The sequence below is a fragment of the Marmota flaviventris genome, unplaced genomic scaffold, assembly GCF_047511675.1.
Source record: "Marmota flaviventris isolate mMarFla1 unplaced genomic scaffold, mMarFla1.hap1 Scaffold_118, whole genome shotgun sequence".
Classification (NCBI taxonomy): domain Eukaryota; kingdom Metazoa; phylum Chordata; class Mammalia; order Rodentia; family Sciuridae; genus Marmota; species Marmota flaviventris.
Genome location: NW_027287804.1, coordinates 117,529 through 144,406, shown reverse-complemented (window position 1 = coordinate 144,406; position 26,878 = coordinate 117,529). Strand labels below are relative to the sequence as shown.

The window sequence follows — 26,878 nt, the reverse complement described above, 5'->3', positions numbered from 1 at the left end:
TTTTATATCTATGTCCTTCATAGAACACTTAATTTCACTGTAAATACAAACAGAGAAAATTATAATGATCTGACTTATGCAATTATATTCCATATTAAGTTTTATTAAAATGTGTAAAAGTATTGAGAGATGCTAGAGTATTATTTATTCAACAGTATGTTTTACTGTTGCATAAATAATTTAGTCAAGTGGAACACTTTGACATGATGCAATACATGAGTGTTAACATATAAACAAATATTCAGTTATAAAGACATATTGCATACATAAGGTAAATATAGGTAAAAAAAATGCACTGTAAAGTGAGCATGATGGTCCTTGCTTGTAATCCAAGCAAATTGGGAAGCTGAGTATTTTCAGAAGTTTAAACTCAGCCTCAGAAACTTAGTGTGATTTCAAGCAACTTGGCAAGACCAGTCCCAGAATTTGAAATAGTGGGGAGAGGGCTTAGGAATGTGGCTCAGTGTTTAAAAATCCTTAAATTTAAACTGCAATACAAAAAAAAATAAAGTGTAAAGTATTACAATTCAGTGTTAAACATCAAAAGATAGATCTCTTATAACTGTTTTCTCTAATATTTAAAAGTGAAAATAGTAATACTTTATTTAGAAGAAAATTATATGCTTTCAAAGATAAGGTTTCTGCACCATGCATGTATGATATTTATGACTGATATTACTACCAAATAACTTGATAATGCTTAATAAATTTAAACAAAAGTTAAACACAACTACTTATATTCTATATTTAAATGAGTTGTGTCTTTTACTGATAATCATATATATCAAGGTTTAATGTATAGATAATGATTTTACTCTCATATTTGTCAGGGTGTTTACTATAAATGTTTAGTTGTTGTATAAGGCATATATTTTGTACAAAATATTTTCAATGTTCACTACTGGTATGAGTTTTCAGATGTTCAATGAATTTAAAATTTGATTAAGTTTTGGAAATATTATTTAACATTTTAGAGTTTCTGGGGACAGTGAATTCTACACCAATCAGTAGTGTTTAACAAACATGTGGCAATGAAATGTTTTATCCCCCATTTGTTTTCTCTCTTACCAGTATGTATCCACAGGTGCTGAGTATTGGTGAATACATTTTGGAGGCATTGTCACATTGTCAATTTTCACATTTCAAAACTTTCTCTCTGCTAAGATTATTGTGGTAGCGATTAAATTTTTACCCTTTCTTAGAGGAATGGTTCAATGGTCTCATTTATAAAGCTTCACTCCAGCATATTTTATCTGATTTCTAGTAATGTACAACATATAATTTAAAATATTTCTACATTCTCTATATTCATATGTCTTCTTTTCAGAATAAATAGCCTAGTGGTGAAAAAGAAATGATTTCTTATTAAAAGCTTTGATACATTGTTTTCATTCATAGGGGTTCTTTCCTGTATAAATTCTGTTGTTAATGAGGTTTAGTTTTTCTTTAAAAGTATTATCACTTTATTTACTTTTCATATTCACCATTGTGTCTTCTGCTGTGGTGAATAAAGTTTTATTTTTTATTAAAAGTTTTGCCACTTTATTCACATTTTTAGGACTATTCTCCAGAGTGAGTTCTTCTATGGTGAATAATGCCTGTTTTATTCTAAAAGATTTGCCACATTCCTTACATTTGTAGGGCTTCTCTCAAGTGTGAATTCTCTGTGGCAAATAAGGTGTGATTTTCGACTGAAAGCTTTGCCACATTCTTTGCATTGGTACGGCTTCTCTCCAGTGTGAATTCTGCTGTGGCGAATAAGGTTTGATTTTTGACTGAAAGCTTTGCCACATTCTTTACATTTGTAGGGTTTCTCTCCAGTGTGAGTTCTACTGTGGCAAATAAGGTGTGATTTTCGACTGAAAGCTTTGCCACATTCTTTACATTTGTAGGGCTTCTCTCCAGTGTGAGTTCTACTGTGGCAAATAAGGTGTGATTTTCGACTGAAAGCTTTGCCACATTCTTTACATTTGTAGGGCTTCTCTCCAGTGTGAGTTCTGCTGTGGTGAATAAGGTCTATTTTGTGACTGAAAGCTTTGCCACATTCTTTACATTTGTAGGGCTTCTCTTCAGTGTGAGTTCTGCTGTGGCGAATAAGTTGTAATTTTCGAGTGAAAGCTTTGCCACATTCTTTACATTTGTAGGGCTTCTCTCCAGTGTGAGTTCTGCTGTGGCAAATAAGGTCTGATTTTTTACTGAAAGCTTTGCCACATTCTTTACATTTGTAGGGCTTCTCTCCAGTGTGAGTTCTGCTGTGGCAAATAAGGTCTGATTTTTTACTGAAAGCTTTGCCACATTCTTTACATTTGTACGGCTTCTCTCCAGTGTGAGTTCTCCTGTGGTAAGTAAGTCCTTCTTTTCTACTGAAAACTTTGCCACAATCTTTACATTTGTAGGGCTTCTCTCCAGTGTGAGTTCTGCTGTGGTAAGTAAGTCCTACTTTTCTACTGAAAGCTTTGCCACATTCTTTACATTTGTAGGGCTTCTCTCCAGTGTGAGTTCTGCTGTGGCGAATAAGGAGTGATATATGACTAAAATCTTTGCCACATTCTTTACATTTGTAGGGCTTCTCTCCAGTGTGAGTTCTGCTGTGGTGAATAAGGTCTGTTTTTTGACTAAAAGCTTTGCCACATTCTTTACATTTGTAGGGTTTCTCTCCAGTGTGAGTTCTACTGTGGCAAATAAGGTGTGATTTTCGACTGAAAGCTTTGCCACATTCTTTACATTTGTAGGGCTTCTCTCCAGTGTGAGTTCTTCTGTGGTGAATAAGGTCTATTTTGTGACTGAAAGCTTTGCCACATTCTTTACATTTGTAGGGCTTCTCTTCAGTGTGAGTTCTGCTGTGGCGAATAAGTTGTAATTTTCGAGTGAAAGCTTTGCCACATTCTTTACATTTGTAGGGCTTCTCTCCAGTGTGAGTTCTGCTGTGGCAAATAAGGTCTGATTTTTTACTGAAAGCTTTGCCACATTCTTTACATTTGTACGGCTTCTCTCCAGTGTGAGTTCTCCTGTGGTAAGTAAGTCCTTCTTTTCTACTGAAAGCTTTGCCACAATCTTTACATTTGTAGGGCTTCTCCCCAGTGTGAGTTCTCCTGTGGTAAGTAAGTCCTACTTTTCTACTGAAAGCTTTGCCACATTCTTTACATTTGTAGGGCTTCTCTCCAGTGTGAGTTCTGCTGTGGTGAACAAGGTCTGATTTTTGACTAAAAGCATTGCTACATTCTTTACATTTGTAGGGCTTCTCTCCACTGTGAGTTCTGCTGTGGCGAATAAGGAGTGATATATGACTGAAATCTTTGCCACATTCTTTACATTTGTAGGGCTTCTCTCCAGTGTGAGTTCTGCTGTGGTGAATAAGGTCTGTTTTTTGACTAAAAGCTTTGCCACATTCTCTACATTTGTAGAGCTTTTCTCCAGTGTGAATTCTTCTTTGGTAAATAATGTTTAATTTTTGACTAAAAACTTTACCATATTCTTCACATTTGTAGGGCTTCTCTTCAGTGAGAATTCTGCTTTGCTTAATAAAGATTGATTTTTCTTTATAAACTTTATCACATTCTGCCCATTGGTAGGGCATCTGTCCAGTGTGGGTTACTCTGTGGTTAATAAGATCATTTATTTTACTAAAAGCTTTGCCACATTTTTTATATTTGTAGGGCTTCTCTCCAGTATAAATTCTCTGGTGGTGAACAAGGCCTGATTTTTTATATGATTTCTGGTGTTCACTCTCACTTGTGGTTTTCCATATTTTCTTTTGTTGTAAATAGTCAAGATCACAACTTCTATATTTCCCATTTATCAATTTGTGAAATATATGTTTTATGCCCTTCTCTGGTGAATATTCTTGGGTATCATGTGGAGTCATGGCTGAAATAAACAAAAATTAAAAAAAATAAACAATAACTACTAGACAGGGATAAATATATTTTGCATACATAACATGAAATTAAGGTAGAATAAATACATAAGGAGTGTAGCAGATTAGTAAGTCCAAGTCATCATAAATCAAAATATATATCAGTTCAATAAAAATGCACAAACAAAAATACCTTGAGAATATTACTCAAATTTTTGTAGAGACCACAGCATCCAAGAGGAATACATCATTAAGAAGAGTTATATAATAAAGAGAAGGTAAGTATGTTACTTTTATCATCCACAGCCATTTGTTCTCTATAAGATAGCATTGTGTATTTAGGAAATATCTATCAGCTACCTTCACTCTCAGTAGAACAAGAGAAATGTAAAACATACAAACATTTGTGGCTTTTTCAAAGAGTGTCTAAAAACTGGCTTTGGTCTACCATGACATACAGACATGAAAATAACTAGTATATTTTGAGTGATAATACCACAAATATTCAACAAGATTAAAGAGGCTATGGACTATTAAAAAGAAAAATGAACAAAAAAATTACTAAGAAATATACACATATATGTGTAAAAAATTTTCCATTAAAACATTTTAAATGACTATAAAAACCTTGGATAGTCTATGGCCATAATACTTGGATGAAGACAATGCATAACAATCAAGTATAATAAATTGATTTTTATATTTTTAAATTTGTGAGATATGATGATTTCTTTCATTGACAAATACACCTTTGTTTATTTCCTAAATATATCATGGTATTTTATACTATATATACAAGGTAAAATGACTAAATAGAATGAATTAACACAAAAAAAGAATGAATTAACACAATTATTATTTTAGATAATTATCAGTTTTGTTCTTACAAGGTATTGTATTTCTTCTATTAGTATTTATGAAGAATATAATACACTCACCATGTGGTAAAACAAAACTCTTGACCCTTTTATGCTCAATAAAATAAAAATATGTGACTTTGAGTATAATATCAACCCTACACAAAACACAGTACCTGGTGAGCAAAATTTTACCCACTAAATTTCTGATTCCACATATGAATCAAATGTTCCTGAAATTAATCTCTGCATGCCACATTTCTCTTAATGCAAAGTACTGCATACTGAGAACAATGTGTGCACTAAATACAAAAGCAGAGGTATCTCTTCAGTTTTCTGATTTAATTATTCATGGATACATATTTAGCACTGGCATTTCTGGAACTTTAGGTCATCCAACTTTTAATTTTTCATGTGTGGTGCTTGAGATTAACCCCCCCCCCCAAATGTTATATCACTGAACTACAAAACAAGTCTTTTTAAAATTTTTTGACTCATGCTGTTTCTAAATTTCTATGACTTCCCTCAATCTTGAAGTACTTTTTCATGGCCTCCCAATTAGCAAATATTACAAGGATGCAGCACTGTTCTTGCCTATTTTTATTTATTTAAGAGTTTTTTTTTATACTTTTTTTCCAAAAATGAACTATATAATCTACTGTTGGCTCCTTTAATAAAAAAAAAAAAGTAATACAGCAAATATAAACAAAGAGAAGCATGGCTTAATCCAAGAGACAAGAAAAAAAAAAAAAACAATAAAAACTGAAATTTAGGATACTGGCAATTATGAATTACTCAAAGAACACTAAATAACGATTTAAAGAAAGTTTAGAGAGTGAAATTGAGACAAAAATATAAATATAAATAAGCACAAATTGTGTATGTGAATAATTCTTTAAGGAAAAAAATGAGAGGGGCATTCCTAAGTGTGCAAATCTGAAATTCTACCAATATGGGAGAGGCTTATCATGCAGGACCAAGTTTAAGACTAGTCTAAGCAACTTGTAAAATACTGTAAAAATTAAAAACCTATAGGATATATAAAAATAAGTGGGATACACACACACACACACACACACACACACATTACACTTGAGGGGATATTATATATATATATATATATTTGTAAAAAATCCAATCATGCCACAATGAAAAGCAATGATCTAGAAATTAAATCATTAATCACAATAGAAAAAATAAGAAATATAGAAAAAAAGCTTACAAAGCAGAAGTATAATGAGTTATTCACTTCAAAATATTTATGATTATTAATGCATTATTACAAAACCCAATAAAAATTTACTAACAGAATTAAATCTAAACAAAGAAACTTCTAAGTCAGTACCAGCAGAGAGCATTAAAAGAAACCAAGCATGATCTGCTCCTAGAGGGCCTATTTGTTTAAAGATGGATAATGCCTCTGCCTTTATATCTCATCCTTTTGCACAATTTTTAATGAATGAGATATAGTTTTAAATTATGAAGTTTCTCATAATCGTTTTGGACAAGCTTTTGTTGAATGAATAAATTATATCCCGATCCTTGCCTTTTCAAACAGAAACAAACAAAAGATCTAGCCTCTCTCATATTAAAATATACATTAAATAATGTTTTATTTACACTTAATGTGCTCAATATACAACATAAAATTAATACTCAAAATTGGTCATCTGCATTGAATAGGCATTTTATTTTCAAACATCCATTATCTATCTATCTATCTATCTATCTATCTATCTATCTATCTATCTGTATATATAAGATTCCAGCTTATCAGCATGGCAAGGTACTATGCCTTTGATCATGTGGGGAAAAGCATAGACTGTTAAAATTATGCAAACATATTCTTTTTGATGCATGAAATATAGCAATTATAAATGTACATCAGGTACTTGACAAGCTGATTAGTAAGATTCATTTAACCCTGGAAGAGAAGAGTCCCTCCACACAAGAGAATAATCATTCTCCTCAAAAGAGGAGAAACATTAAAAGAGGAAGCCAAGATACTATAATTCCAAATACTTGGGGGGATATAAAATCATTAATAACCTCAGCTCCAAAGGAGTTGGCTCAAATAGGGTAGAATGTACTATGGATAACTTAGTTACTTCTTTGGTTGCTAAACTCACACAAAACTGTTAATGCTTTGCTCTGTTTTTGTACACCACTTGTGGGAAATTCAGTACTGTCAGATCCTGGACTTCTACAACCCATTACAATATCTTGACTCACTTGGATGAAATTGTTATATACCTGAAAAAATATCTCATGGTATTCATTGTTGTGTTAGCAGAATAACTGTGTCCTTACCATCCACATAGTATTTAATAGGTCACAATCCTGCACAATTATTCATAAAAGGTCTATTCCTCTTGATAAAAACTGTGATAATTCAGTGAACCTTCTTTCTAAGGCAGAATTTGATGCTCTGACATTTTCCTTAGTGGGTTTCCCTGACTAGCTCTATGGGCTTACAAAACTACTATGAAACTCACTTATGCTATCATAAAAAGTATTAGTCATGCCTCCATGGCTGTTAATATGCTTAATGAAGAACAAAAACAACATTGTGAAGCCATACTTAAAATTCATGATTGCAATTGATTATCTGGTATTGTTATATCATAATGGATATCATAAGTTTAATTACATGTGTTCCTTCAATTTAAGTGATAATAGTAATTTGATTTCAAAAGAGTTAGATTAGCTTAAAGATATGATTAAAAAGGTACAACAAGATGATTGATGATTGACTTGTTGGATTGGCTAACGTCATGTTTACTCAATTTCATCTGCATCAAAAAATATTCATAGGTGGATGTTTACTGATGTTGGTACTTGCTGTTGTCTATGGCTGTCCTATTTTTTGCCCCCACCAGCATTAATGAGATAAGTAATATTATTTTTTCAAAAGGCCTTAAAAAAGAGTGTGGGGGGGGGCTTTAGGTATTCTGACCTTGGAAATAGAAAGTGTGGGGGTGATGGAAACTGGCACCCTGAGTCCCACAATTGAAATTCCCAGCAGTTTCTCTCTGAAGCTATTAAGACAACTCTACAGGTGCACTATCTAGTTTCTGTGGTAATGTCCTTTGGGAGAAAAGACTCTATGTTTGTATTAACTGTACGTTATCTTGGTTAGCTAACACTTGGTGTTAAAATAATACTAGGTTAGAATGTAGTCATTGCAACAGAAGCTATGTAATTTTGGGGTATACTATGTACAGCCATGAAGAGGAGTGGTCAGTTTTTTTAACTTTTCACTGAGATTGAGTCTCTCTCTTCTCTTTGCTTCCTTACAGGTTTCCTCACAAGAAGATTTGTAACACATCATGCTGGCCCTAACAATAAAACGTAAGTTTTGATAGTTAATCTGAATAAACTGGGATATCACTAAAGAAGAAAATGGAGGATCACAAAGAATTTGAAAATGTGATAAATGTAGGGCAGTATGTGTTCAATGATTAAAATCAAAAGAAATAAACCTAAGCTTCTGAAATGTTTTTTTCTGCTAAATAACTACTCTACCAACATTTTTTATATTGGTTTTCTCCATTTGAACATCTCGCTGTGTCCCCTGCTCTGTGTAGGCTACAAGAGTTTACATCATTAAAGTATGCTAGGAACTATTTATCTAAAGTGGAGAATGTATAACATACCAAGAAAGAGAGAGATTAAAGAGTAACATAATATATATTAAAGAGTAAATTATCTGTATTAAAAATGCCCTTTTTCTTTGAAACACAAATCTGAAACTCATTCTTACAGAGAAGTTCCCAGAAGATACAACAGAAGTACATCAAATAATAACTATTAATTAAAAATTTTAAAGGGAAATTAAACTTACCAAGGAAGGCAAAGTTTCTATAGTTCTCTAACATCACATCTTTATATAAGTTTTTCTGAGCAGGTTGAAGGCATTCCCATTCCTCTTCAGTAAAATCAATGGCTATATCCCTGAATGATAACAGTAACTGTAAAAAGAATAGATAAGTAAATAACACATTGACAACATGAACATTTGCACAGTCTGTAAGGTAATTGAAGTTAAAATGAGAATTAGTAGACTATCATGTAGGTGGTGTTTTGGAACAAAATGATACTATTATCTACTTCTGCAGAAAAAGTGATTTAAGTTCATATATATATATATATATATATATATATATATATATATATATATTCCACATTTGTTAAACACAATATAAAACTCAGGCATTACCACAAAAATATACATTTTTTGATTTTTTATATCATGATCTAAATTATGTATATTGTTCAGATGAAAAAATTATTGTAATTAAAAAAGGGAATCCTCAAATTTTAATTGTACAATCACTAATCAGAAATTTACTAAAGTGTAGAATCTTATTTGTTATTTCTCTGATAGAGCTGGATTTTCTGAATATGTAGTGAGATCTCTAGTAATCCCAATACCAATGGTATAAGAAAAATTTTGAAATGTAACAAAGTAGACAGACCACTTAATGGAAATATTTAATAGTGAATTTAAGTTCAAACATTTTATGGTATTTATGTATGTTATTAATATAAAAAATAACAAAAACAATCCTGTTTGCATTTTCCGTTTTATAATTTTAACATACAAAATAATATATGCATAATTAGATTGATGCATATATTGTAAGATGTTTATAATAGAATATAGATATATCTTTTCAAAAAATATATATATTTTTTGATTCTTTCTAGTTCTACCTGAGAGTAGAATCAATTTTTATGGTATTAATAAGCACGGGATATATCTTATCCTAATTAGAATCCTGTTCTTGTTGGTGACTATGATGGTAGGATTTATATATATCTTTAATATTTCTATCTCCTTCCTTTTTATTTATTTATTTATTTACCACTGTGCAATCTACTGTTCTTGTTTTCTTACCCTTCCCCACTTTATGAACTTTAGATTTCACATATCAGAAAAAAAAAAAAAAACATTCAGTTTTAAAGAAATGGTTTGTTTTACTAAGCATAACATCTCCAGATCCATTCATTTATTGGCAAATATCATAAAGTTATTCTTCTTTATGGCAGATTAATAATTTATTGTGTACATAAGCAACAATTTTTTATCTTGTCATCATTGAATGGACCCATTCCTCATTGAATGTTTGGTTTTATAGCTTAGCTATTGTGAATTGTACTGCTATAAACATTAATGTGGCTGAGTCAATGTAGCATTCTGATTTTATGTCCTTCGGGTATATACAGTACAGTAAAAAACCTGGGTTAAATTGTCTTTCCATTTCTTTAAACAATATCCATAGAGGTTATTATGTTTCACTTAGACCTCTATACAGCTGCAAAAATTAAAATTCAACTAAACCTGAGGTTGAAAATAAAACATACAGAAAATAATTAGTAAGCCATAAAATGACTAAGAATTTATTATCAAATCCTCAATCCCAATGAAAAGTAAATTTTATAAACTAAAAGTAAAGAAAATCTTAAGCAAAAGAGAAAAATTAGAAGATATTAAAGATGAACATAACACAGAAAGAGTTACCAATATCAATGTTGGTGCTTTTAAAAAGCAAATGAGCAAGGTCTAGTGATGGACAACTGTAGTTCCAGTGACTGAGGAGGATGAGGAAAAAGGATCATAAATTTGAAGACAATATTATATATAATATTGTCTTATATATATATTGTATTGAGCAACTTAATGAGGCACTTGACAACTCAGCAAGACTGATAAAATAAAATACAGAAAGGACTGAGGATGTGGCTTCATGGATAAGCACCCCTGGGTTCAATTTACAGTACAAATAAAGAAAGCAGATACAATTAAAAAAGCAGTAGCAAATTTGAAAATTCAACAAATAATAATTATTTTAATTATATAGTATATAATTGCAAATATATGCATATATAATGATTTCTCACTTGATGGAAATACACTCTGATGGAAATTTTATCCTAAGAATATTCTGCAATTTTTCATTTCTCTGAGTATAATGACAAGAATCTAGATGGTATAGACTAGTTCATGGCTAAGATATTTGCTATATCCACTGTTGTACATAAAGTCTACTGCTGATGAAAATATCATGATGCCACATGATTGATGCTATGAAGTTAAATCAATCAGGGTAAACCTCATAATAAAATAAATGGTGGAATTACAGAAAACAACAACAAAAACAAAACTCTTTATAAGCCTCTTGTTATTTAGGCAGTGATACATAATGAAGATTGCAGTGCAGGGAAGAGGAAAAATGGCATTCATTCCAAAGAAAGATGCTAGGATATTGGGAAAACAGTGTGATAATAAAATGCTATTTTATCCCTAGACTCATAAAACATAACAACATATTGACACATTAAATGCTGAATATAAGTTATTAATAAATAATACTGAAATATATAAAAAATACAAAGCTTAAAAATTTACATACAAAAGATAGAGTACATATGGTGGTGAAGAAAACTACTCCATTTACAATAACTTCAAAAAAAATAAGATACTTGTGAATCAACTTAATGAAAGAGGTGAAAGATCTATATAAGAAAAAACTACAGAACCTTAAAGAAAAAAATCAGAAAATACCTTAGAAGATGGAAAGATCTACCTTGCTCATGAATAGGCAGAATTAATATTATCAAAATGACCATGCTATCAAAAGCACTATACAAATTTACTGCAATTCTGATCAAAATCCCAATGGCATTCCCCATAGAAATAGAAAAGCAACCACGAAATTTATCTGGAAAAATAAGAGACCCTGAATAGCTAAGGCAATCCTTAGCAGGAAGAGTGAAGCAGGTGGCATCACTATACCAGACCTTAAACTATACTACAGAGCAATGGTAACAAAAACAGCATGGCATTGGCAACAAAAAAGACTGATAGACAAATTGTACAGAATAGAGGACACAGAGACTAACCCAAAAAATTACAATTATCATATATTAGACAAAGGTGCCAAAAACATGCACTGGAGAAAATATAGCCTCTTCAACAAACCCTATCTCTCACCATGCACAAAACTCAACTCAAAGTGTATCAAGAACCAAGGAATTAAACCAGAGATTTTGCATCTAATAGAATAAAATGCAGGCTCTAATCTTCATTATGTAGGATTAGGCCCCAATTTCCTTTACAAGACACCTATAGCACAAGAATTAAAACAAATAATCAATAAATGAGATGAAATCAAACTAAAAGTTTATTCTCAGCAAAAGAAACAATCTGTGAGGTGAAGAGAGAGCCTACATCCTAGGAGGAATTTTTTACCCCTCACACATCAGATAGAGTACTAATCTCTAGGGTACACAAAGAACTCAATAATCTAAGCAAATAATAATAACAACAACAACAAAAACAACAACAACCCATTCAACAAATGGGCCAAGGATCTGAACAGACAATTCTTAGAAGAGAATATACAATCAATCAACATTTTTTTCTATATATCTTATAGGTTATGCTGCTCCCTTTTCAGGACCAAGCATACTTCTTATTCAGTTTCTAAGGAAGGAAGACATGAACCAGAAGTATTTTCAACTCTCCTTTATAAATTATCAAATACAATTTTCTATGTCATTTTCTAAACATAGCTGGACATGGGAAATAGAGACATGGAGCAGAGAACATTTTTATTAGAAATACAGTGTAAAAGAAAGACAAAAAAACCCATAATTATTTGCACCACTTTGAAGCACAAGAGAAAAGGACCCTGGAATTCAGAAAAGAAAGATTCATACTTTTATACTAGGGAATGTGGATGACATGGATGCCTAAAGTGAAAAGGTTATTACAAGCTTTTGAAATAAATTTTATGTGAGTGGCAGATAATCATTAACCAATTAGTATTTGCACAGTGTTTTCCAGGGGCTTTGTCAGCTGTGCACTACAGAACATACAGGTATTCATAGCCTCAATGAAGAGCATTATTCATCTGTATCCTCTAAAATTATTCCCACAGTACAGATAAAAAACCATGGGTATTTGTATATTAAATGGCAATTCAGCAGCCCACATCACACTACCCAGAGACAGAACTGTATGAAATTTCTTCAAAGACCATCAATGTATTGTTAGCTCCTGACACAGGGATGTCAGTCTGGGGAAATATTATTTTCTTTCCATTTTGAAGAGAGTGCATTGACATTACATTTCAGGGGCAACACAAATACTTTTTTTTCATGTTAAGAAACTCTTCAGAAACAGAGCTCCCAAGACAGATTTCTTAGAAGCGTAAATGCCTGGAGATTACAAAATGAAAAAAAAAAAAAAAATCAGTGGCCCTGAGAGACTCAGTAAGGCAATAAATCTAAAAGGCTTATTAGAAACTGAAAAGCAAAAAAGTAACTATTTCTAAAAATAAATATGCTCATTAGTTGCTATCTCCTCAGCATGTCATTAAGTAAACAACAAATTATGTATGAATATTTCTAGGATTGGCCAAATTTTATTCCATATGAATTTATATTAAACACCAAAATCCAAATAATAGAATTCATGATTCACTGCCAAAAATATTTATGAAAAAAATTCTTTAAGGAGTGGATGTTTAGTAAATATGTCATTTAACAATTTAATTACCATATGATTTTGGGGACATTTACTCACTTTCCTGCAGCCATAGTGTTGAGATATTTCTTATTTATTTTTCCTGTAGTAACTTCCAAAGATAAGCCCTAGAATCCACTTTAAATAACGTACACTTACAATCACAAAAGAGACCTATAATAAATGATGAGGATAAAAAAGGCAATTTTAAAAAATAATTTAAACTTTTTTCTTTTTGTTGAAATCAAACTCTAGCTGCATTTTTGGATCCATTTTCTCATCTTTTAAGCCAGAAATCATATAAAATATAAAGGCCAAAAATTTGAACTGCAAATTTATACATGAGTTATGTTTATTAGATTTAAAAATTCAAAATTTTTAGAAATTAAAGAAATGCAAAATAAAAACCCAATTTGGGAAAAAATTAATAATATTGATAAACTTTAGAACAAATGAATAATAATTAACTCAAAAGGAGTTTAAATTAGTATCTATTTGTGGAAAATATTTTGCTATTGATTATACATGATACTTCCCATCATAGAGACTAAGTGAAATTAGAGCATATGTAACCATGATAACATAAAATTATGCAATGGTACTCATCCAAACACTTTAAGTCCAAGGGCATGGCTCAATACAATACACATCTTGGAAGAGGTGAATAATAATTTGTAGGAAAAATGGTCACTAGGCCTGTCACATTTCATAACATATCCAGTTTAAAAAAGAGCATAAAACACTATGTATAAATTTTACATAGGTGCCTTATGAAAGTGGTATTTTACATATGTAAATTTTTAGAAACAAAATATGTAGAACTTATAAGAAAATAAAAATTATGAGAAGCACATCAAAGACTGAATTATTCATCCCATGTATAGATGATAAAACTCATCATTATAAAGGTGATCATTTTCCCCCAAATTAATCCCCAATGCATCTCACCAAAATTGCTATGTACAAATATAAATATATCACAGTGAAGTCTACTTTTATGTGTATTCTATAATGTAATAATTTTTAAAAAACTATAAATAATTATACAATAGAAGAAAGTAGAAGAATAGGGAAAGGGGAACTACTGGATACTGATGGGTAGCAAATTATATTTCATGTGTTATGATTATGTCAAAATAGTCCTGACTATTAAATACAACAATAATGAAATAATAAAAAAACAAAAAGACTTACTTTAAATGAAATAAGTAACCAAATCACAAATTTTAAAAATTAATCTACAAAATTATATGTAACTTTAGCCAAAAACCTTTTCAATTATAAGAGCAAAAAAATAAATAAATAAATAAATAAATAAATAAAAGAACTTATCATGGCCTACTATTCATATATATTGAGAAATCATAATATTACAATAATCATCAAAGTATCACAATATAAATAAAATCCCCATATGAATACATTTGTATGTAAAACCTGTATGCTTTATTGTGATAGCAAAGTCTAGATAAATCAACCATAACAAAAATAATCTCAGCAATTTAGCTATGACCTTTCTCAAAATAAATTTAAACCTACTATTAGGGCTGTTTACCGGTGACAAGTCCTTGCCTCTGCAATGCTGAAGTATAATATCAGAAAAGCATGCCAAGGCAAGTTTAGAGTGGAACATTGAAGCTTTATTAAAGGATAGTAGAAAAGACTAGAGGAGGAATCCATGGAAGGGCAAGATCTTATCTGTTTTATAACTAAGTTCTTCCTTCATCTTTCCCACATTTCTGTCCTTTGATCTGTTATCTTGCAGTGATGGAATGTACATGAGAAGGCCCAAAGGCTGGGGGACAGGTGGGCTGAAACAGTAATCTGGGCAGGAAAGGCTTTTGGATTATCATCTCCCTGTTTGCTGGGAGCTGCTTCATTAACATTTCCTTAGGACAGGCTCTGGGCCTTGGGGACATTTTCAATTCCCCTTTTCCTGAACTCCATTCTAATATAATGTTCATTCTTCATTTTACTTGATATGAGACCTGATTTACCTAATAACACTAACTACCTAAATAATAATAATAATAATAATAATAATAATAATAATAATAATAAATGTAAAAATAAAAGAAAGTCAAAATAAAAATTAGCTGGCTCAAGAGGAAATTAGGTGCCCCCAAACAACAGGTCCTTTCCTTCAAGAAAATGGCCTGTGGAGATTTGATTTTGATAATTATTCCACCTGTCAATCTCCAGCATCTGGTAAGACACTGGGCTGCAGGAACACACCTGACACATAGTATTTTAGGCAGATACTGAGGATGCCCTTTAAGCATAAGGAAGACAGCAAAGAGTCTCTTCCACTGACATATTCCCCACCTGGTTGGCCAGTAGGGCTGAGGACATAGTGGCCCAGTGGAGGACTTAAGCCTGCAGAGACTGCCCAGAGTCCCAATCTGCTAGCACCTGTTTTCACCACAGCCAGTCTTGTGGTTCCAATAAATAGTCTTTCTCCCCCAGCCTCCCTCACTAGGCCAATGCACACTCACCATTTCTTGGTTCTCCGGAGTTGAGCCTGCTTGGGATCCTCAGTTTCTGCACAGCAGAGCAACCTGCAACTCTGAAGTATGAGATTAAATTCCAGCCAAATGGGAAAAAAAAGAGGACTTAGAAGAAAAGAAGTAACAGTGAAAGCCCACCCTCCTCCTCCCTGATAACGCACAGGATTGGACAATTCCCACAAAATGCTCTTGATTAGAAGGGGCTTCAGATCATGCACATTGAATCTGAGACCAGTGAGCCCTTTTTTTGAGTGACAGGGAATATTATCCAATCTAGACATGAATAAGGGTTAGAATCTCAGGTTGTTGAGCCCTGCTTTTTTTTTTTTTTTTTTTTTTTTTAATCTTGGAAATATAACCCAGAGCCTCAGGCTGCTATTATTTTAAGGCAAGTTGTTGTTGTTTTTTTTTTTGTTGTTTGTTTGTTTGTTTGTTTGTTTCCCAGAAGTGAGATCCTAGCTCAACCAACAGATTATTTTAATTTAAACTTACATATAAATTTATTTCAGTTTATGAATTATATATGCTTGTATATTATTCAGGAATTAATATAAAACAATGACAATCACTATCAAATTTTATTTAAATTCTTTTGATCTCTGTTCTTTTTAGGTGACAGATTGAACTTTGAACTGGAAAGAAACCCTCTAAAGTAAAAATGCCCAATAAAAACAACACATAAGATGCTGGGATTTTGGCTCAGGGGTAGAGCACTCACCTCGCATGTGCAAGACCCTGGGTTCAATCCTCAGCACCACATAAAAATAAATAAGTGAAATAAAAGTATTGTTTCCAGCTACAGCTAGAAAAATACATAAAAAACATAAGATACAAGGTGAGAAACCAGCCTCTATCTCAGAGAAAAGCCTGTCCAAGGAAGGGGGCATGACCCTTGTCCTTGGAAAGACCCACAGAACACTCCTAGGCATATACCCACACTGCTGAGTTGTTTATCTACAAATAACAGGAGAGATCTGCTGAGCCAGGTGTCCTTGACTCAGTCAGGCTAGCTGAGGACCCATAGCAACCCCCTAGCAACCACCAATCAGCATGAGATACGGAAAGTACCTGGGATGCCAGATGACCCTCCCAGTAGTTTAAGGTGGTTGGAAACATGTTAGAAGACCACATAGTTCAGCAGGTACATCCCTCATGGCCTAAACAATCAGTTCAAATGAATCCCCCTCTTCTACTAACCAATCACCCTTACCCAACTTGTTCCCGCCAGTAAATGTGCTAATCATGTTTTAGACTCATTTTATGATTTTCCCACAGTGTGTGATGATTTGCTAAGAGATGCTATGATGTATGTGGGGTCCCTGGCTTCCCCAGAGAGTGTATAAAAATACTTCAAACCCTGTGCTCAGGGCCTCTCAGCATCACCAGTTGATGTGTACGTGGAGGACTGAGCTAGCTCACAATGAAAAACCAGCCTCTATCTCAGAGCAAAGCCTGTCCAAGGAAGGGACATGACCTTTGTCCTTGGAAAGACCCACAGAGCACTCCTAGGCACATTCCCACCCTGCTAAATGGTTTATCTACAAATAACAGGAGAGATCTGCTGCACCAGCTTTCCCTGACTCAGGCTAGGTGGTGATCCATAGAAACCCCCTAACAGCCACCAATCAACATGAGACAGGGAAATACCTGGGATGCCAGATGACCCTCCCAGTAGTTTATGGTGTTGAGAAACCATACTCAGCACATACTCCCCTCTTGCCTTAAGCCAATCAGTTCAAATGAATACCCCTTTTGTACTGACCAATCACACTTACCCAAATTGTTCCCGCCAATGAATGTGCTAATCATGTTTTAGAGTTGTTATTTGATTTTCCTGCAGTGTGTGATGATTTGCTTAGAGATGCTATGATGTATGTGAAGTCCCTGCCTTCTCCAAAGACTATAAAACTGCTGCAAACCCTGGGCTCAGGGCCTCTCAGCGTCACCAGTTGTTGTGTGTGCACACACGGAGGACCGAGCTAGCTTGCAATAAACACCTCTTTGCTGTTTACATCGATCTTGGTCTCTGGTGGTCTTTTAGGGATCCAGAATTCAAGCATAACAACAATAAATGCATCTTTGCCGCTTACATAAATCTTGGTCTCTGGTGGTCTTTTGGGGGTCCCAAATTTGAGGATAACAGTTTCTCCTGAAACCCATGGGAATAGAAGACAGCACTCCAGCTCTTTTGGACTGCAGTTTTATACCACAAAAAGTTGCAAAAGGGGGGTGTCTTGAGAACTTAAAAGGATTACAGGATTTTGACAAACAATACAAAGGCAAAGAGTAGGTTAATTGTCTAAATGGTTCAGCACTTAGGGAATAAGTTTAGATCACAACATCAGAATTTATGAGACACAACTAAGGTTTCAGAGAGGGTTATTATTGGTCAGGAAAAGCCAGCCAAATGGCAAAAATGGAGGACTTAGGAGATAAGAAGTAACAGTAAAATCCCACTCTCCTCCTCCCTGATGACACACAGGATTGGACAGTTCCCACAAAATGCTCTTGACTGGAAGGGGCTTCAAATCATGTATATTGAATCTGAGACCAGATAGCCCTTTATGAGTCATCACTAAAGTTTCAGGGAGGGTTGTTATCAGGGAAAACAACCCTGATTTTTACAAGCATAATACAAAGGCAGGTACAAGGTTAATGGTTTAAAATTGTTCATCACTTAGGGAGTAAAATTAGATCACAACATCAGAAATTATGAGGCACCACTAAGGCTTCAGAGAGGGTTGTCATTTGGTCAGGGAAAGCCAGAATTTATGAGTCATCACTAAATTTTCAGGGAGGGTTGTTATCTCATCAGGGAAAACCAGGCATGGGTGAATTCAAGGCACTGGCAGGCATTTCAAGCAAGTTTAGATATCACAGTAATTTATAATGAAGCAGAAATTAACTTTTCATGGCTGTGTGATGAGATGGCTCCCAATCTTAAGAGCAATTTAGACTGGATTTTTCACTTGTGATAGCCATAGCTTTTAAAGTATATATTTCATACTTTAACAAGTTTTAACACTAAATTATTAATATGAATTACTACTAATTTTTTTCTTAAAAAACAATTAAAATAGAAATGAAGGTATTTGTTATTAAGTGGGTAAAAATTTTGATTAATATATTGATGATATAAACAAGGAAAATTGTGACAATGATAAAAAGACATTTAATATAATGGCTTCAATATTATAAGTCCCTATGATTAATGTTCAGTGGGTTAGTTCTACATTTTTTTTTTATTCTTTAGGTCATTTTGAATTACAGTTTTGTAAATGTTTGTTAAGTATACAAAGTTCAGATTTTGTAATTTGTAAAGTAGGAAAATGGCACATTTGATCCCCTGTGAGGATTTTAAAACTTATAAACCATGTGGGGCATCTTAGCACATTTTTTTTTTTTTTTTTCATATTTGCACACAGTACAATTCTAGAGAGGAATGAGTTGGAGATATAGTCTACTGTCCTGAGCAAAAGAGAAAATTGCCTTAGGCTATTTCTAAAGCTTTTAACTTTTCTAAATTTTCAGAATTTTTGGTAATTTGAAAAAATATTTTAAAAATGAATTGTTTGAAATTATTTATTTATCTTTCCTGCATTCTTTTTCACTTTTATTTATTTTTTAGAAGAACTAAGAGAACAGAATTCCAAAAATGTTCCATGTGAATATAAAGGTATGTTTCTAATGATCAAGATAGAAAGCAGAAGCAAAACATCATCTAATTTGATGGGTCTGCCTCAAACTAGAGAGTTACACATCTATATCTGCCATTCTTCACTAGGCTCCTGCAGTTGAAAAAAAAAACACCAGCCAACAAAGAGAAATGTCTTTTTCAGTTTGATTGTTTCTCACAAATAATTCAAGCTAAAATACACTAGTATCACTGTAGTTTCAGAACAAAATGTATTTTTAAATAATAAAAATAATATGTATACATAAATATATAAATAAGTATAAAATAAAATATAATGTTAGATAGATATTTTTTGCCTGGATAATCTTCTTGTACATATTTCCCTTTAGACACAGTTCTGGGAACAAAGTATCACAAATAAGACATGGATCCTACATTGCTACACAGAGTAATTAAGGCACATACTAAGAGCTTGGTATAAAACTTGGCATAGAGACATAAATAAGTAGAGAACACCATAGAAAATTATATCTAAATGCTAAGCAGCAAATTCATAATCTATAAGTACATGAAGAGACAAGTTATCATAGTATATTTTATGACTGAGTTGCTGCTAATATACAGAGATAGAGATATTTATTAAGAGATGGTTTTATGCATATTTTTGGTTTAAAAAGGGAAGGATCAAATAATGTAGGTGATTTAAACATGAGCAACTAATATTTTTCTGTGTTCAGTACCTTTTTTAGCAGATATATAAATTGTAATTAGTTCCAACCAGTAAAATGGAGAAAAGGTATAAAGATTACTCTCTATGAGTAAAACTACTTAAAAATAGTACCAAAACTTAAATTCATGTCCAAATGTTTATTCCTGACAAAAAACTGCTTCTTTTGAACCATTTCTGTAGATATGATTTTTTATAATAAATATTTTTGTGATTTTTTGCACATTACTTGATATAGTTATGCTTCACATTTTCTCTTCTGTGCAAAACATAGACCTGAGAAAGACTCAATTCTCTGCTGCCTCCTCTGCAAAGACTTTTGATTTCTCCCAGCACATGTTCCATCTACCTATTTTACCACCTATATTCTGAAAGAAAAAAAAAATTCTAACTTCTAAACTTCCTTGATATTTGAGCTATCTTTTAATTTTTAAGCTTATATCATTTCTATAATCAATATGGTGCTTTCAGTAAAGAATGGCTATTATTATGCACCTGGTTCATTTACAGGAGTTTTGTTTTGTTCTTTGGTTTTATTTACAGTGAAGTTTAAAAAAAGGTTAATGTTGAAACAGAACACAAAGAAAAGACTACCAACTCCGATTTGAAATCAAATTAAATCAAGATTGTATTGTGTACACAAAACCTGGACAGAACTCTCTCTTACAAAACTCCATGCTAGAGATCACCCCCTGATCTTCAGGAAAAAGTTTTTACAGCACAAAATGTTACAAAGAATGTCGGTGTCTCTGGTACTATACAGATAACAAGATTTTGACAAGCATAAAACAAAGGCAGATAGCAGGTTAAGGATCTACATGTCTCAACATTTCAAGGTAGGGAATAAATTCAACTCCAGACATTATAATTTATGAGCTGCCACTGAGATTTTGAGAGAGTTGTTATTTGGTCAGTGGGAGCCAGGATTTATGAGGCACCAGTAAGGTTTTAGAGAGGGTTGTTATCCGGTCAGGGATAGCTAGGCATAGGTGAATTCAAAGCACAGGTAGAAATTCCAAACAAGTTTAAAACATCAAAATATTGTCAGGCCAAAGAGAAATTTTAGTTTTCTTACAGAAAATAAAAATAAACTTTTTATAGCTTTTTGACAAGATGTCTCCCAATCTTATACTGGAATTAGGCTGCGTTCATGATTAATACTGTTCAGAGTCAAAAGATTGGTTTAAAATCCCAGGCCTTTTAAATATTTTTTTTTATATTATGTCATTGAAATATTCATACCAATGGTGACCACACCAGGTGAAAAGATTAATAATTGAAAACAATTTCCAATACAATAGTAAATATAAAATTGTTTTTTTTCTCTTTAAAAGTTCTTTAGCACAGTTCATGTTACCAACATTTGTTGTATATTTTCTATCTAGTTTTAACATTAAGGCTTACATTTACTTTGATAGGGAAATTATGTTAAATTTGATTTCTTCAAATGGTCAATGTCGAGATTCAATTAGATATTCCAGCAGAGTTTGGCATGAAGCACTTGTGAAATGTTTAAGGCAGACCTCTATAAGACTACAGCTGCTTGTTCATGTGATTGCTTTTGTTTTCCTAAAATAAGTGAAGTTTTGTATGGTAAAACAATAAAATTATCAAAAAAGTAAGATACAATTTGAATTTTGAACTGGAAATATATAGCTCACAGTCATACTTTGTTTTACTCACCTACAGACAATATGTTACAAAACAAATATTTTGCAAAGTTCTGGTAAATGATATATAAAAACATTTTTAAAACTCAATGATAAAGAGGCATAACCCATTTCCTAGAGGTGTGCAAAAGATTAGAAAATGGTTCTTAAAAGAAGATGTACAAAATATCAGTAAGAACAAAAAAGAAACCAGTCTTAAGATAAATGTAAATTAAAATCTGAATGACATATTGTTACATATTTATTACAGTGGTTAAAATACAAAAGGCTAATAGCCCCTCATGTGGGCAAGATTGCAGAGGAACTGGAAATCCTCTGTGATATTTCTGAGTATATATAATGGACCCAACATTTTGAAAAACAAACTTGTATTTTCCATTTTTGTTTCTGAAATTGAACATAGACACCAAATGTGAGTCCCCAAACCTCCACTCTGAAGTTTTACCCAAGAGAAGTGAAGACACACATCACAAAAGTAGCATTTAGTAACATTTTATTCATAATACATAATATTTGTAGTTTGGAGTCTACAAATAGAAAATTAAATACACTCTGGCCAATTTACCTATGCATTGAATAGCATTTAGTAAAGTCCTTCAATGCCTTACTGTTAGATGTACTATGAATTAATAATAAAACAAGATAACTAAAGTTTATTTAAATAAAAATACATAAACTCTTGTGTTTTATATAAAATTCTAATGCAGACTATAATCAGTTGAGAAAATATAAAAATAGTGATTGCTTCTGGTGTGATGGAGTTGAAATTGACTATTGTAAGAAATTTGGGGGTTTTGGATGCTTATAAGGCATAAAAATACAATTATGGGAGAGGGTCTCATTGGAAAAAAAATCTATGTTTCACTGTGTATGGTGGTTCAAGCCTGTAATTGTAGCAGCTTTGGTGAATGAGGCAGGAGAATCACATATTTGAAACAAGACTCAGCAACTTAAAGTTGTAAGCAACCTAGAGGGACCATGTTAAAAAAAACAAACAAACAAGTAAAAAAAAAAAAAAAAAACCTGGGGATGTGGCTTAAAGGTTAAGCATGCCCTTGAGTTCAATTCCTAGTTAAGAAAGAAAGAAAGAAAGAAAGAAAGAAAGAAAGAAAGAAAGAAAGAAAGAAAGAAAGAAAGAAAGAAGAGAAAAGAAAAGAAAAGAAAAAGAAAAAAAATAACACCCTTCACAGCATGAAACTGTCCAGGGAATTATGACAAAGAGCCATCATCCAAAAGTTGAGAATTTCAAGTGAACTCATGGGGAAAAAGAGAGTCAGAGAAAGTGTCTCTGGAAATTATTTGCCCAGGTAATATAGCTAGAAGTATGGCAGGGGTTATAAAAATCTGAAGGGTGGTATCACCTTGGGGTCTCTTAACCACACCCTCTTTTAATTGGACATTAGATGCTAGGTGCCCAAAGCAGGTGGGATGTGAATGGTGAGAATTTTTCTACTTTCATCTATATTTTTAAAATAATTAGGGGTAAATAAGTTTGGATTTGGCATTCATGAGCTTTTGAACTAATGGTATTCTGTCTTTAGTGAAGATGTAATTTAGGAGCAAACACATGGAGCAACCATGGAGTTATCTGATGCCACTCAAGAACAGGAAAAATTGAAAATCAGAACAAGGAAGAGATCTGCTAAGCAGGGTAACAAAGGCCTGCTCGAATGCTGGCAGTTATTTTGCAAGATTCCAGGGTCCTTGGATGATAAGACATGACACACCACAGGGACATTTGGGACATGTCAGTTAGAGCCTCAAGGGAGAGAAGGTGCCCAGCAGGGACACACGGGGCTGCACCCACAGAATAGGACATAGCAATCAGGGGTACTAGGGGCAACTTATGTATGCACAGTGGAGTGGGATTAGCTGAATTTTAAGGGCTCCCTGTGGATTGACATTTTGATCATCTTCTTGGACTCTTGAATATGGATAAGTGCTGTCCAGGGTGGCAGGGTCTCTGGACCTGGTAATCCCATGGAGCCCCTGCCTGGAGTTCCTGGCCTCCTCATCCAGGACTGTCCCCCTTGATTAGCTTTCTATGTTATCCCCAGGGCCCTTGTCATTCCACTTCTCTCTCTAGAACTTTCCCGTCCCCACTTATCATATGGACTACCCACTCACTCCCTCTGGATTTTGCTTGGACATGAGCTTTTCAACAGTCTGGAGGTTCCCCCTCTCATCCCTGTCTCCAACAGACAATCTCTGTGCCCCCCACATTGTGCCCATTGCCTTTACCTTTCCTGATCTACTCTATATTTTTTTCTCTCTCCCCTCTCAAAATTATAAGCTCCAATTACATTCTATCCCCAATGCCTAGAACAGAGATGCTCAATAAATGTTTGCTCAGACAAATCCTGAATCAACATCTGCCACAGGAACTCAGCACACACCACCCAATTTCACAGTCCCTTTCTCCACCTAAACCTGTTTCTGAAGAGCTGAGATTTGAGGCCATGTTTCCAACAGAAACCGTAATGTGTAAGTGGAATCTCATCATGCCTCCCAAAGAATCCACTGTCCACTCTCTTTCACTGGTGAAACAGATCACATGACCAAGTCTGAGGGCAACAGAATCTAGGCTGGACTCTGCCCAATGGGAAAGATAAAATAATCTAATTCATGTCAGCTGCTAACATTCATCATTTTCACATGGTCATCATCCTCTTCATGACATCATTCCCATCAACATTATGTCACTATCATTGGCATAACCATTGCTGTTTTCACCATCATAATCATTGTCATCATTATTGCCACTGCCGTCATCATCATCACCACCACCATAATCACCACCACCACCACTACTATCATCACCACCATCATTATCATCACCATCATCACCATCACATTTATTGTCATCATCATCATTGCCATCATCAGCATCACCAGAAACTCTGAGGAGAGACAACAATTCATAAAGTCAGCCCCTTCCATCAAGTTCATAAGCAAAGGTGGCACAAGAACTTTTCATGGCTAAGAATCTAGTGATGATGTGGTTTTGTACATCCAGGAAAGATGGGTGTGAAGTTCATGTGTGAGCACATGAGGGCCTGGTGAGCACATCATGATAAAGCCTGAGAGTGACCTACTGTGCCCACTGAGGCAAGTATCTTTCTCACTCGAAAATCAATCAGCCTGAGGAAGATAAATGCAAATTATGGGTAAAATACAAATGTGAGATTGTGAAGAGTAGAGCAGTAACAAATTTAGTGTCAGGCAGTAAACTTCATTCTGTAATACACTCCAGTTTGAAGAAAAACATAATTAACAAGGTTGCATGTTTCCTAAGAATGTTTTTAACCTGATATCCTGGAATAATGACTGTCATCTCTATTTCAAAACTTACTAGGTAATCCACACTAACTTTCATTGTTTCATGGGGAAAGAAATCCATCAGTTTGTTAAAGCTAACAAGGGCCATCGATTTTACATATTATTTGTAGTTTCTTAACTAGTTTTTGCTTTGGTCTTTTTGGTGTCTCATATTTTCTCATGGAGATGAGTTATTGCCCCCACAGGTAGCTGTCTTGGAGGAGATGCCCAGTAGTGAGTCAAAGTGATGGTCAGGATAAAGAATAATGGGACATCAGATGTCTGTGGACCAAACACAGAATTAGCCTCACTGTACAAAACAGAGGTGCTCCTCAAAGGTGCTGCCTGGAGAATCCCCTGAATGGGTCGTGGTTTGGAAAAGATCACCTTGTCTTTTAAGTTTCTGTCCTCCATTTCTCTTTGGCCTCCAGTGGGCAGAGGCCCCTGCCAAGTGAGCATGAAGTGCATCCTTTCCCTGGCTATTAGGAAGGTGGCTTTGCCCCCCACCACCCAATTCTGCAGAAAGAGACATCATATGAAATGCTTTTTGAGACTGCCATATGGCACTCCACCCTCTTATACACTCTGCAATAAGTAGGCTTTCCCAAAACCAAGGAGGGACATGGCAACAGGGTAACACAGGAGAAAGAGAGTGGGCTCCATAGCATTCATGGCTCAAATCACAGCTGTCTTTTCACATGGCCTCTGCATTTTGTTTTAGTGTCCATGCCTCAATCTCCTCAAACTTAAAATGAGAAGAGGATCCATCAGCCAGGATGATGCACTTGACACTGGCAGGGCAGGTTTTCCATGAAAATTACCTTGTGTGTTCAGATGTTTAAAGCTGGATATGACTGCCTAGGTGTGCCAATGAGACACAGATCCTCATGTGAAGTTGAGTGCAGTTTTGCCACATGGAGTTGGTCCAAGGCTCCTCAGCATTGAGGCCCTGGGTCTCAAGCATGTGGTCAGCCAGGATACCACCGGTGGTGAGTGGACTTAACTGGACTGCTTAACGACCTAAGCACAGGACCACAAAGCACCAGTTCCCAACCACCACTGCCTGATCTCAGCAGCAGCTGTGAAGTCAGATTTGTTCTCTCCAGAAAGAAATGGAACACGAGTCCAAGAGGTCAGGCCCCTCCTCCCACACGTAGCACTGTTTAAGGACCAAATCCAGATTGATAGTCACACTTCTTATCCACAATACTTGGAACCTCAAAGATGCCTCCTTCATCTTTTCCAGGTAAATTCAGGCAAGAGCACTGGGCTTGTGATCCTCTCAGCAGGTCTTTGACCACTGATTTCCCAAACAGAGCCTTCCTCCAGTCCAAGTGAACTTTGTCCAAGGCCATATTTTCATGAAATACCAACAGCATTCCTTCTTCTGACTCTGGGCAGACAGTGCCAGCCTCACGAGTACCAAAGGTCCCATGCCCAGAAGGGCCTCCAGTTGTTCTGCTGTGCTGTGTTCACCATCTTAAAATCCTCAACAATTTCATCCTTGAACCTGTGCTCTGAAAGTGCAGCCTAGTGAAACAAAGGCAGTCCACAAGCATAGAGTGCCTGCATCAGGCATGGCCATCCTTTCTCACATTCCCAGTCACCTGCAGAGCCTGCAACCACCAGGAGCACATGAGGCTGGGGCTGGCAGAATGCCTTGTCAGTCAGCAGGATGCATAGTGAGTACCACAGGTGCATCATGAGGAGGCCGGGAAGACAAGCTGCCTCAACAAGTTGCTTAGCACCTAACCACAGCTTGCTTTGAATGCA

At 34.3% G+C, this 26,878-nt stretch overlaps 1 protein-coding gene across 1 annotated transcript; it reads right to left on the bottom strand.

Annotated features, from left to right (window-relative positions):
• Positions 1–1,337: 1,337 nt before the first annotated feature.
• On the bottom strand, positions 1,338–26,460 carry LOC139703739 (zinc finger protein 420-like). Its single transcript, XM_071607185.1, is given in 7 exon segments — positions 1,338–1,433; positions 1,593–1,666; positions 1,669–3,679; positions 17,766–17,902; positions 24,218–24,379; positions 24,491–24,687; positions 26,300–26,460. Coding segments are annotated over 7 exon segments (2,838 nt in total).
• Positions 26,461–26,878: the final 418 nt, after the last annotated feature.